We start from the raw sequence: 14,883 nt of genomic DNA, 5'->3' as shown, positions 1-14,883 counted from the left end.
AAGTCACTATATATATATTTATATATATGTAATATATATGTGTGTGTATGTATATAATTTCTTTTTTAAATACTTTAAAGGGTCACATGATAGCATCCTGTGATGCTTGTGGAGTAACAAAACTATGGGACTTTCGGAAGCTCTCACCAATTGTGTCCATTGATATAGGTCCAAGTCCTGGCAATGAGGTGAACTTTGATTCATCAGGTAGGATCTTTTTTGTTTAATGTTTGTGACCAAGCTAACAACTTTAACATTTGTTCTGAAACTCTTTTCTGTTTCCACTCTAATTTTACTGTGTTTCCCCCTATGTAAATTTTTGTTCTAATATTATATTCGAATATATTTTATTTTACATTATATTTCTTATTATGTCACATTATGAAGACATTATATTTATCATATATATAAAGGAAGAGATAATAGAGGAGATAAGTGTGTAATGATATAGATAACCCAAATTCCTAGCAGTGTCATGAAAAATTTGGAGTCTATATCCTTTAGAATCACCATCCAAGGTAAGTAAATTGGGTTTTTTGAAGGCAAAATGGCTAAGAGTAGAAAACAAAAGTTTGGCAAAACTTAAAATACATTTTAAATGGAATATTTTAGTCTTATAATTAATAAATTATTGTTTATCTCTTAATTTTACAATTAATTCAAGATGTACATTCATCTTATTGTTGCATCCATGTGCAACAATAATTATAACTGATAATTTTAATATTATTATTTCATTATGTTTAGCATTTTTTCTGTAGTAATATAAACACTGTCAAACAGATAAAATATTTTACACTTGCTGTTAATGAATAGTGTAGCAACATACAGTGTTTCCAGTTATCTATTTAAAAGATTAAAATTACAGTTACAGCTGTATCTTTAATGAGAGTTTATGCTAGATAATGTGTATCTATTATTAGATAATATAACTTTCCTTTGCTAGCATCGTACATGTTTTAAACCTTGTGAAATTTTGTGAGTTTTTTAAATCTTTGATATTTATTTGTAGTAGATCAAAATTATAGAAATGGTAATTTTAGATGAAGAAATAAAGATAAAATACATATAAGGGAAATAATGATGTTTTATTTAAAAATTGTACATACTAATTCAATAGTCCAGAAGTATATATATACTAGGAGCAATTCTAGAGATATAAGATAATTGTGTGTGTTTTTTTAGGACTGGTTTCATAGGACTGGTTTCATGTCATCACATATCTAAATTTTAAAATTCAGTGAAGTTTGTTTTTTTAACAGACTTTAAGTTGTGTTCCCATTACATATTGGTATATGAACCATACTAATAATACTGGCTTCTTTAAAAATGTTTTTAGTAATGTTCTTGACATTAAACCATTTATGGTCTGCCAGAATTAAAAAAAAAGAAAATATTCTATAGCATAAAACATCCCATCTATGAGAATTTCATTTTATAATGTGAAGGCCTATTAAGATTTCAATTCAGGAGCGCCTGGGTAGCTCAGTCAGTTAAGCATCTGCCTTCGGTTCAGGTCATGATCCCAGAGTCCTGGGATCAAGCCCAGCATCGCACTGGGCTCCCTGCTCAGCAGGGAGCCTGCTTCTCCAGCTCCCTCTCCAGGTCCCCCTGCTTGTGCTCTCTGGCTCTCTCTCTCTCTTTCTCAGTCAAATAAATAAATAAAATCTTAAAAAAAAGATTTCCATTTATATTTACCAATACAGTGAATCTGCATTGACATCATAGTTGTAAAGGAACTTAGTTTTATTATATATGTTTAACAAATAAAAATTTACTGGTCAAAAAAAACCCAACTTTGCTGGTCATGTATTCTGATGTGAAATATCTATCTATGTATCTGTACATAGATATATAAATATATAGACATATATGTATATAAATATATATATGTATGTATATAATACTATTATTTTCAATGACAACCAGCTTCTACTTTAAGACATCCCCCGCCCCCGCCACAGGTTCAGCAATTAAAGTTAGTTAAATTAAAACAAAACAAAACAAAACACCTATGGGGTACCTGGGCAGCTCAGTTGGTTGAGTGTTCTACTCTTGGTTTTGGTTCAGGTCATGATTTCAGCATCCTGAGATGGAGCCCCTTGTGGGGCTTTGCACTCAGCGGGGAGTCTGTTTGAGATTCTCTCCCTCTCCCTTTGCCCCTCTCCCCCACTCACAGGTACACATGCACTCTCTCTCTCTCAAATAAATAAATAAATATTAAAAAAAACAGTTTTAATAAACATTTTTACATCCTTAAGTCCCTTTTTATTATTGTGAGCTACAATTCAAGTGTTCATGTCCTTGAATTTTGAATTACAAAATTCAAAAATTTTGGCTATACTTGATAATAATAGAAGTTAAAGAGTACTTTGAAATGCTGTACAACTAATAAGAGATATGTATTTTACTGTAATTAACTGTGTTGCTACTTGCTTTCTCCTGTCCTTGTCATCAGCCCAAATCTCTTTTCTATGCATAGTCAGGCAAACCTAATTTAAAATTACCTTCATACAAATCAATATCATCTTAAAGTCCTTGGTACAACAAACCTAGTTTTTCTCTATGTGACTGCTATACTCTTGATTATACATTCATATTAAGAAAAGCATAAGAATCAAGGGCAGAACAATGAGAAACATAAAAGACAGAAAGTGTAAACTAGGGACCCTGTTAATGAAAACCCTTATCAGTTTGAGGGAACATAATTTTAACCTGACCTTCCCATCCCTTTGACCCTTTCTTCAAGGAACATACTACAATTAACTTTAATTCTGTGTGTTTGAGAAATTAATGTCATAAGCCTTTTACTCATTGAATAATAGGAAATTTGTACTTCTGTAGAGGAGAAGTCTTCAGTGACTTTTCATTTAAAAAGGTTGAAATATATCAAAAGTTGATATAAACATATCAAAAGGAACTAGGGAAAACAAACAAAGCTCTCAGTCTGAGGATCTGAACAGAAAGGTGAAAATCATAAAGTAAAATGCCAGAAGTTATGTTGGTAAAAAGAGAGTAGAGAATAGTGAAGTCAAGAGCAAAACAAAATCAAAATAAGGATAAGGACACATAGTGTCTCATATGAATTTATTCAAGAAAAGATTAAACAAAAAGTATAAAAGCATATCATAAAAATATTTGGACTATGAGGATAAAATCAAATCTAACTTAATAAGCTCAAAATACACATTAATTTGACATACTTTTATCTATTCCAAGCAGCTAGCAAATAAAAACATATATAATACAATTATTTTCCACAAAAAAACAAGAGTATATTGACACTATTGACAGCAATTAACATTTATCGAGGCTCATGTTAGGTAGGTTGTGCCAAATCATGTTTTTAAGTTGAAATTCTGTAACAGAATTAAATCATGCAATTATATACAGTTAGGACTCAACTAGTATGAGATAGGCTCTGGTCTGCTATCTCAGCTATGTCCTTGGACCTAAGGAAAAGATATTGAAAACATACATGTAATGTCATCATAATATCATAAAATAAATGTAGAAGTATTGATAGCGTTCTGTTCTGTGATATTTAATACGAGGAATGTGAGTAGTTGTTAGATATTCTAAATAATCATAGAAACAAAAATTTCTAATCATATTTCTTGTCTCTGGATCAGTTTAATTGAAAGGCATCTTGAGATCGTGAGGTGTGCTGTTTAAAAAGAACTGTTTCCATATACAATGATGTATCTTTATAAATAAGGAATTTCTTGTCATTGCAAATCCAACACCATATAGAAATAAATTGGAGTAGAGGTCACTGAAAGGCTGAAACTGTTGTCCATAACATTTGATTTCAAATTTTTATGGATATCAAAATTGCCTCATGATTTATTAACCTCATAAGTAAATATTTTCATTTTGAATTTATAAAAGTAAATATGTACCATGAAATAGCACTTTCTCTATTTTAAAATTGAGATTCCTCATAGTGTATCATTTTAAAAACATATCTTTGATAAAAATATTTGAAAACCAGTCATGTAGGAAAATAATATAGACTATAATTCAGACCCTTAGTTCTTCACCACCTTTTAGGTGTTAAGCAAATTTTTTAATTTCCTTGAACATCGTGTCCAAAATAATGGAGGAAATACTTGTCTTACAGTGTTCTAATGTGTTTCAAAGAGATAATGTATATCCTATAATGAGGAAATCCTAGTCTAGTCACCTATCATGTTTTATCTTAGCTGGGAGAGGTTTAGAAGTCGTCCCATTTTAGGGGTAAGAAAAATGTGTGAACACACTGGTGTGCAAGTAAGATGCCTAAGGCTGTGTGGTACTGTAGGCAGTTTGTAGTGAAAGTATAAACACCAGTGAATGCTAAAAGAAACAAGGGCCATAAACTCCTTTTCATGTAATATTAAAAATAATTTAAATGGTTAAGAAGTGAAGTTATATGAAATATTATATATACATATAATTAAAACCAAAAGATTTAAAGATGTATGACTCATCATTTAGAATTTAGCTTTTCTGCTGCTGTAAGAAATCAGCTTCTCACACATTTAAAAGAGGAATTGTATGTGGCACAGTATTATTTACATAATTTTTTGTTTGCAAATATATTTCTTGTGACATACACAGATTATCTGTGTTTATAGATACAAACATATATTGGTATTTGTAAAGGAATAAGTGTTCCTTTCTCATTAAACTGAGTGCATCCTGGTAATATAATGCTACATATTTTTGTGAATATTCACTATCTAAATAATATCTCTCACTTGGCATATTCAAATGCCATTTGTTTTACCATTCAAAAATTTATGACTATTTCAGAAAATGTTAAATGGGATTGTGTAGTGAAAGTAATAAAAATGAAATGTAAGAGTTTATACATAAACTTGTCCACATCTCTCATTTCATCATGTTTTTATGTAGTTTAGCAATATTTTTCCCTCCTTTGTAAAAGATAATTCCAGTACATTTGCAAAAAAGTCACATCCCTAGAAAATGCAGGAGCTGAAGTTTAAGCCAGCTGGGGACTTTCCAGTAGGAAGCTTATCAGTATCACATCATCAAAATGGGCAAGGTTTCTCACCATTTGGAGACAATCCTAAATACTCTCCATAAGCAGAACCACAATATAAATGCTAAAATAGAACAAATGACCCTACTGGAAAATATGAAAAGCATCAGATCTGTCTGAAAATTTTCAAACATAATAAAATAATCTCAGAATCTTTGTTTCACATTGGATTTATCCATTTCTTTTAGTAAAAGCTACAGTTCATTGTTCTGTATTTAAAAAACAGATTGTGGTTAATTTCTTCTGATGAAAGTGGTGTAGCCTAATGGAGAAAGAACTCATATGGAAGTTAGAAGCCCTGGTTTTGAATTTTCTCTCCACTCCTTACTAGCTGAATGGTGTTGGTGAGATTTCTTAATATTTCTGAGCCTCAGTTTCCTTGTAAGTGAAATATTAAAAACCTATTGGGACTTCCACTTCAAGCCAAGATGGAGTAACAAGGAACAGATTACCTTACCCACCTGAAACAACTAAAATATATGAAACAATGGTTTTCAGACATGGAATATTGAGCAGTGAAAGAGAATAATACCTGAGAGAGGGAAAGTAAATAAGATGAACCCTATGCCTGCCCCCAGAATACTCATGGACCAATAGAAACCAAAATGAAACCTGGCAGTCTTTCAGAGTTGAGGAAACAGAGTGGGCAGTTGAGGGAGGCCAAGCCAGCTCAACTCTGCAGCACAGAGAGAGGGTTCTGGAGATTTGCAGAAGATCCCCTCCAGTCTTTAGCTAAGTAAGGATCAATACCTGACAGACTAAGGTCAGGGGAACATCTATCTGAATACTTAACAGGAAAAATCCAGAGATCATCCAAGGCTAGGAATCATTTGTATATCCACCAAACAAACTGGAACAACCTTGCAATTCAGAAGAACAGTAGGTAGAGCAGAGATTGGCGACCTCCTGCCCATGGGCCAGATTGACCTGTATTTATATACAGTTTTAATGGAACACAGCCACACCCACTTATTTACATATTGTCTACGGCCGCTTCCGCACTACCAGATCATAGTTGAGTATTTGCAACAGAGACCATATGGCCTAGGAAGCCTAAGATATTTAATATATAGTCCTTTACAGAAAAAAAATTGCTGTACGAGAGTGATTAGAAGGGTATGACCTCAGTAGTGAGGCAACATCAGCCCACACCTCTGGTTCTAGTCCCTTCGCCAATGTTTTTGAACCCTCTGAGTTAGCTCATATAAAGACCTGTTTAATCTTCTCTAAACTCAATGAAATTGTTTCAGTTGTCCCTTTTTTAAAGATGAGAAAACTGGGACATAAAGAAGTTAAGAACAAGCCCAGTGACACCTAGCTGATCAAATGTGGCATCAGAGTTAATATCTTGCAAGTCTAATTCCAGAAACTAAAATTTAAACTTTATATTATTCTGCCTTTCCTTTTACTAATAATATTCAGTTTCATACTGATATATGACATTGTTAGAGAAATGATTCATTTGCTATGAATATTGAAATAATTCCAGTGATGACCACTTAGCAGTGTTTGACTCAAAGCTGACTAAGGCACAGAATCCTGTCACTGGTTGTCAATTTGTGGTCTCTGAAAGAAAAACCACCACCACCACCACCACCACCACCACCACCACAGGAATCTCCCCAGAAAAACAACCTAGTAGTAATAACCTAATAATAATCTGCCAGGTTCCTGATGTGTCTTCTGCACAAGGGGATATCTTAAGTGCCTCTATCTTCCTAATGGGTACTAGAACTCCAAACCCACACTTCAATATAAATTCTTTTCAGAGAATCAGGCAGGGCTTGATTATGGGAGCACCTGCAGGACCTCTCTTTCTGCCATTTATTTAAATCCTGGCCTGATTAGAAACTGAAATAAGAATGGAAGAAAACAAGCTAGCTTGTTTTATCTCTAAGACACATGGCAGAGTTAACCTAAGTTGTTCCTCCTAAGAGCAAGCCCATTCTACCACATAATTTTCCCAGTAAAGAAAGCCACAAGGAGAGAGGATAAGTTATGAGAGAAGAGGTGACCAGATGACCCTACTCAATTATTTATAATCCCATTATTTTCTCTCCTGCTTGCGTGGCTCTATTGTGTATACAAATCCATTTTGTGCATAAGTAGAATATGGACCTCTCTGATACTGGAGAAAAGAACTGGGAGAACTGAGGAAATCAGATTATGTATCCCCCTTGGAGACCCAAGTGGATGATTAATGCTTGGAATGAAGTATACTATACTCTAGGAACTGGGCAAGGTGCTTGTTCTTTTAGTCATCACAACACTATGAGTTTGGTTCCATTTCTCCTATTTTAAAGGGTTTTGAGAGCTTTATTTACCCATACCTATTAATAAATATACATGTTTGTACAGTCTTGTGAAAACCCAAATTGCATTTCATTCAATCTTTAGCTCTAGGAAATTGTAAATAAAAAATTTAGAGATTCATAGAGACTGGTTATACTTTATCTGTAGGGGAAAAAAAAGAAATCTATTTTTTTCTTTTTTTTTAATGCTATTTCCTATATTAGAAGCAATTTTATTTACCCTATAGCAAGTATGGAAAATAACATGCTAATAAGTGGGAACACCTCGAAAACTTTAATTAAAGGCATATTGACAAAGATATATTAATTCATGGATAGCATTCATAGTTGTACAAATTGTTATGGCCATGAACTTTTCCAATTGGTCTACCATCCACTCTGATTGGTGGCAATGCCATAGAAGTTGCTAAATTTAGATTATCATCCCCAAAATGGACCATAAATTCTGAGAACTAAAATGCATTTGAATTACATAAATTACAACAGATTAATATAAATAAATGTTAGTGACTTTTTCAAAATATACTAGAATTTATATGTGTTACAAAGTCTTGTTCTTTCAGATTGTGTTTGAAAGGTTGTATAATCTAATGACAACTTCATTGCACAAACTACAAAGCCTCCCTAATGGAATTGTACCCACAGTTTTAAAAATAATGTTTTCAGATCACCAATACTCACCAATAACTGAATATGGATTGATTTTTAGAAACATCTAGAAATTATTGTCATCTTAAGAGTCAGAAAAGAGCATTTGAGTGAAGCACAAGATGAGGCTCTAAAAAAATCATCTATGATTTGTAACCCGAAATTGAGCAGGACACTTAATCTCTGTTGACTTCAACTTTTGCCATCTCTAAAATGAGAGGTTTGGGTAGGCGACTTAATCACCTAGGTTTATAGCCAGAGTTTCACATTATATTTCCTTGTATTCATTAGCACATGGTGTCGTGAGATAAAAATAATATTCTAAACTAAAACTTAAATGCATTTTATACTACTTAAAACTTGAAAATAAAATATCCAAAGATAAGTGAAATATTCCACTCTCCTTTGATCCAAAAGGGAAATATAATTTGTTATAGAAGTCAAGATTATTTAAAAATTGAGCCTCAAATTTAAATGAAAGCTGTATTTCTCAGCAATACAAAACTTTTATTCTTGCACTCCCAGCAATACATTTGGTCTCTGTAGCAATAGGAATTTTGGCAAAAAATGCCTAAGTCCCAACATTTTAATAAATTAATGACTTGACCAAACTCTTCTTACAAGACTATGTAAGGTAATAAGAATCTGGCCCGTTCTGGTTAAATCAGAGCAGAACATAATTAATCGTACCAATTACAGCATTATATAAGTGCAATCAGCAACTGCAATTGCTCGGATACAAAAAAGTCATATTTGTGTTGTTAATTTCTTAATTTTGTGCAGTATTTTTAAAATAAGAATAGTTATAATTATTGCTTAGCTCTGGTATAGTTGACTACATAGAAGTATAAATGTAACATTATAGGCATGTCAAAAAGGCACTTGGAAATGTTTTCCTATGTAAACAAAATGTCTCCTTGGAAGTTGTTACAAAGCTTATATACATAATTATATACAAAGAATTTAAATCTGGCACATGTCCAAATAATGACAAATTCTTAATCAGTATCATCATATTTAATGATTTGTTTTGTAGTATTAATGTAAGAAGCATTTTTCAAACGGATTTATAGTAGTTATATACATATTACAATTAATGTGCTAATGCCTCATTATTTTTCAATACATTTAAGAAATCAAAAAGATTTGTATCTGTGTAGCAAGTATGAGAAATTAGTTGCATGAAAAGCTGTATCTTAATATCATCTAGGCAGTAATATATCCCAATGCCTATAATTAGCTATGCCTGTATGTTTGCAGATATAATAAAAATCACATGTATATGCTAGCATAGATCATTTTGAAATATGACTAATGACATTTTTACACATATTTTAACCAAGAAAAATGTATTTGTATGAAGAAATAAAGCATAATCAGCCTTTGAATTTTTCTAAGGGTCACACAATTATAGTATTAAGAGGAATGTGTTATTTTAATCTAATAGCATATAATAGTGATTAGATTTTAAATGAAACAGTTAAAATTTGCAATCTACACATATTTAATGGCCCAAAGTCAAGTAGCCCAAGAATTTGTCTTCTTTTTAATAGGCTGTGTATACAAAATTGAATAGATAATCATCTTTAATCTGCCAAACTGATACTTTTTAATAGGATAATCCTTTAAGAGAAGTTGCTGTTCAACAGATGTGCAAATCAACCCAGAACAAATAGCATGCTACTCTTGGAGATGGAGCTGCACAGTTGGTACTTGTGATAACTCGCAGTTATATTTATCTAAAATTGAATTTTGAACAATATTCAAATATGATTTACTCAAATCTGATTGACCTTAGAAGTATCTTTTCTCACTTGTAATATGAGGAGTATAAATTAAAATTGTTTAAATTCATTTTCATGCAGCATCCTTTACTATGTACTCTTCCCCACCAAAAGAAAAAAAAAATTTAAAGGAAGATATAGTGTAGTACTGGTATTAAGAAAATCAGTACTCTGTTAATATTTTGAAATAATGCGTTTGATAAACACCTTGGAATAATAGATATGCATTTCAAGCCATGCTTTCTATTATCCAAGTATTTCATCATTCCCTCTCTTGTACTTTTGTTGGTCTAATGGTAGATATTATCTTAGGGCAGTTGACAAATATTTAGCGTAAGCCTACCAAGTGCCAGGCGCTGTTCTATATTCTGGGATTTGTGAAAATAGGGAAGATTGTATTTACAAAACTGAAGCAACGGACATGAATCTGCAGGTCATAACTGGGAGTGCTGAAAACTCTAAGTCAAACTCTTCCTCGTACAATATGCTACATGTGCCATCAGAGTGTTACTGATAAAGAATAGTATCCTGTAGGTGTGTATGGAACTGGAGAAAAAAGGCAGTCCCTCCTATAATGTTAACGATATAATTATCCACCTATGTTCTCATGGCCTTGGCTTAATTTGAAGTTTTGATTACTGCTTCTTCCTTTTGCTATGCCTCCCCTAATGTTTGATTTGTTCCTTCATCCATGCTGCATTAGGATCCATTCACCCCTATCAGAATTTAACTGTGACAATGAATACTTTTGCTCCTTCTGCCTTTCTTCCACTTTTGTCTATGTCCTTCATTTTTTTTTCCTCTTCCTCTTGTTTTTCTCCCTTCTCTTCAGTCATTTGATCCTCTCTTTTCTTTATCTTCTTCTTCCTCAAGTACCAAGAGCAGAGGTAATCAAACTTTTCAGTGTAAAATAATTATCATCAGAGTCCATTATTTTTCTCCTTTCATGTCCCCTCCCTACTGTCACTCTCCCCCACCTTCCATGGAAGTTTTTAAATGTCTTTGATATGTTTCCTTAGATTTATAGGTTATCTTTGAAGAATATGTAGAAATATTTTGTGACTATACATATCTATGACTTCTAAAGACTATATTTTGTTATACATTCCATTCAATCTCTTGCTTTTTTATTCTATGCTATGTTCTTAAGTTTTATTCATATTAATATATGTCTATCAGGTTTATTAGTTCTGTCTACTGGATACTATTCTATTTTATTCATCTTATCGTTTTATTTGTCCATGGTACTAGTGATGGGCACCTAAGTTCCTATAACTTCTGCTACTTCAATGTATGCTGTACTAAATATCTTCCTACATATCCTGGTGGTGGGCTTCCGTGAGAGTTTCTCTAGAGGGGACTTGCTATGCCACGGAGTATACCTTAATTTCATAAGCACTGCCACACTGCTCTTCAGAATCACTCCGCTAGTCTACTGTCCTTCAAAAAATCTCATTATCAACATTTAGTAGTACTATGGACTGATTTGTGTCATCCTTCCCCCCCCACCCTCCACTGCTAAATTAATAATGTTGAAGCCCTAACCCCAAATGTGACCGTATTTGGAGGCAGGACTTTTAGGAGGTTAGTTAAGGTTAAATGAGGTCCTAAGAGTGGTGCCATGATCCAGTAGGACTGGTGGTCTTATAAGAAGAGGCGTGCACATACACAAGGAAGGGCTATGTGAGCACTCAGGGAGAAAGCATCTATAAGCCAGGAAGAAAGCTTTCACTGGAACCTGACCATGCTAGTACCCTAATCTTGGGCTTCCAGCCTCCTGAACTGTGAGAAAATCAATTTCTGTTGTTAAACTACCCAGTCTATAGTATTTTTTTATGGTGGCCCAAACAGACTAAGGCAGGAAGTTATTCGATTTTCTAATTCTGCCAGTATAGCAGGTACTGTATACATTGCATTTTCCTAACTACTAGTGACATTGAACATCTTTTTACACATTTTTCAGTCTTTCAGGCTTCCTCATCTGTGAATTAATTGCCCTTGCCCATTTTTTCAATTGAGTTTACTTTCTCTGGGGACCTATGATTTTGTAGTAATTACCTGTATATTAATTTACTGTTAGTTTTAACTGTAGATTTCTCCCCGGGAGTTTGCTGATTTCATCTGTGGTATCTTTTATTGAATTAAAATCTTTAAATTTCATGGAATCAAAACAATTTTCTTTTTATCTTAGTAATTTTTCTTCTTTTGGGAGATTACTTAAGAATATTTTCCCCACTGCTAGGTCACAAAACTATTCTCCTGCATCTTCCTCTTTCTGTCCTTACATTTACATTTCGGGGCTTTGATTCAAGGTGCGAGGAGGTGTTATCAGCCAGTGTCTCCTGCAATAATAACAAACAAATGAAAAATAAACCCAGGATCTTCCAAAGGATTTGCTTTTTGCTCATTTACAGAGAGTTTCGGGTAACTCAGCCCGATGCATTTTTCCTGGGCTCAGCTGAACTCCATGTGTGTGCTCACTCTGGACCTCAAGCCCTCTGTGGGACATATAATCCTCAAACAGTAAGCACAGCAGGAAATAAAACCAAATAATGCAATCACTTTTAAATCTTCTTTCGGATATGACGAATATCATCTGCTTAATATCCTATTGTCCATAGTATGATCATAGCAAGTTATAAGCTAAGCCCAAAGCCACTTAGATGGGGCATATACTAATACTACAGAGTTTAAAGAACATGTCTCATGTTATTGGCTGGGAATTTTAAATCCCATTACAAGAAAGAAGCAAGTAGTTGGGAACAATAATTCAATGGCCATAGTGAGAGACTCAACGTAATTTTTCTATCCAGTAAGACAGTTTTCCTAATACCAGCAACTATACAATTTAAACCTTACCTCACTGTTCCTTGATATTACTTCTATCATTTATCAACCTCATATGGATAAATAGGCAAAATCTTTTTTCTAATCTTTTGGTAACATTATTTTTGAGCTGGTACAATTCTGTTTTTATTACTGGATGTTCTAGTATTAATATATGAATGTGAAACCACTCTCTTTTCTTTTTCAAAAGTATTTAGTGGACTTCCTGTTTCCTGGGATTTTTGAGTTATCCTTTTCAAAATTTCAAATTGTATTAAATTATATTAGAGAACGTGGCTAACTTTAGTTGATCTTCTGTGGCCTCTAGTATGGACAATTTTTCCTATGTTCCTTGTGTAATCAAAAAGAATGCATCTATGTGTATCTTTTTGGGGTTCAAACATTTTTATGGAACTCTTAGTTTGAGCTTATTTACTGGTTATTTAAATCATTTATGACATTTCTTATATATTGACTACTTGAGCTCCCAGTTTCTGAGATGAGTATGTTAAAGTCTTTAACCACAAGTGTTAATTAATTTATCCTTGTAATTCTTTCAGTTTTTGCTGCATATATTTTGAGGCTATATTTTTTAGATACATATGTTCATAATCACTATATCTTATTGATCTTGTCTTCCTTTTATCAATGTATAACACCACTTTCATGGTGATTTTTCCTTAAGTTCCATTTTGTCTCACAATAAAAACTGGTACCCTCTTCTTTTGGGTGGGGAGAGATCATATTCCCTCATAATCTTTCTCTCTGTACTTTAATGTTTTGTATCTTTTTGTGGGAATTTTTTATTTGTTTTTATTTTTTAACTTTTTGCTTTTTTTTCAATCTGACTTGTGTATCTTTGGAATGATGAGTTTAATCTACTTATTATAGTGATATATTTTTGACATCAATATGCTTGCATAGAAAATGCCTATATTGGGGCGCCTGGGTGGCTCAGTTGGTTAAGCGTCTGCCTTCGGCTCAGGTCATGATCTCAGGGTCCTGGGATCGAGTCCCACATCGGGCTCCCTGCTCAGCGAGGAGCCTGCTTCCCCCTCTGCTTGCCACTCCCCCTGCTTGAGCTTCCTCTCCCTACTAAATAAATAAAATCTTTGAAAAAAAATGCTTATATTAGTCAGGAGTATCCAGAGAAACAAACTCAATAAGGGTGTGTGTATGTGTGTGTTTGTGTGTGCAGCTTGTGTCCAAAGTCAGTATGAAGGCAGATTCCTTTTTTTCTCAGGGACCCTAGTCTTTGTTTCGTAAAATATTCCCCTGATTGGATGAGGCCTTCCCACATTATGGAGTGTTACCTGCTTTACTGAAAGTCTACTGATCTAAATATTGACCACATATAAAAATACCATCATAGTAACCTTTAGACTGGTGTTTAAAAAACACCAGATAAAAAACTGGGTACCATGGGTACCGTGGCCTAGCCAAGTTGACACATAAGATTAACCATCACAATGCCTTTCTGATACCTGTCTGGCCCTTGTCTCTTTTGATGATCTTAATTCTTTCAAGAAATATTTATTTTCCCCTATTCTAGATGCTGAGAACTGAGTGATGAATATAATATATACTCATAAATTATATATACTTATATATATATTTCTGCTCTCATGGAACTTTCTTTCTACTTGGGGGGAAGGCTCAGAAGGAGACATGATAAATAACTAATAGAATCAACACCAACATATATGCCAAATGGTGATAAGTACTATAAAAAATTAAGATGAGAGTGGAGAGTGATGAGGTGGACTATTACTTGAGAGAAGATATTCAGAGATGATTAGACTTGAAGGAATTAAGAAAATAGATTAGGTGGTTATAAAGAGGAAGAAGATTCCAGGCAGAAAGAACAGCAGTACAGTCTCTACATCAGAACCATATTTTCTGTGTGTGAGGTCATGTGAAGAGAAATATGAGGTCTGAGTTAGAGTGTTAGCCGTGGATGGTCTTGGAGGTTATGGTATAAACTCTTTTTAAAAAAGATTATTATAATAAATTATCTTAATTTTTTAAATGCATGCACATTAGATAGGGTATAGATTAATTAAAGTTTTGCCAAAAGAGAATAACACATGAAAATTAAAAGAGCCAATATAGGGGAAACAGTCAACAAAACCAAAAGATAACTGACAGAATGGGAGAAGATATTTGCAAATGACATGTCAGATAAAGGGCTAGTATCCAAAATCTATACAGAACTTATCAAATTCTATACCCAAAGGACAAATAATCCAATCAAGAAATGGGCAGA

The 14,883-nt window shown here is 33.3% G+C and overlaps 1 protein-coding gene across 2 annotated transcripts in view; it reads left to right on the top strand.

Moving 5' to 3' along the window:
* SPAG16 (sperm associated antigen 16) overlaps positions 1–14,883 on the top strand; it is a 951,181-nt gene that overhangs the window by 678,790 nt on the left and 257,508 nt on the right. For both annotated transcript variants that reach the window (XM_028112215.2, XM_088022037.1), the window contains one exon: positions 81–207. In XM_028112215.2, coding sequence (XP_027968016.1) covers positions 81–207 — 127 coding nt within the window. The remainder of the gene's footprint in view (positions 1–80; positions 208–14,883) is intronic.

The sequence above is a fragment of the Eumetopias jubatus genome, unplaced genomic scaffold, assembly GCF_037043125.1.
Source record: "Eumetopias jubatus isolate StellerSeaLion01/CBP00866 unplaced genomic scaffold, mEumJub1_p1.0 scaffold_3, whole genome shotgun sequence".
NCBI lineage: Eukaryota > Metazoa > Chordata > Mammalia > Carnivora > Otariidae > Eumetopias > Eumetopias jubatus.
Note: the sequence above shows the minus strand (reverse complement) of the source record. Positions and strands in the feature narration are given on the sequence as shown.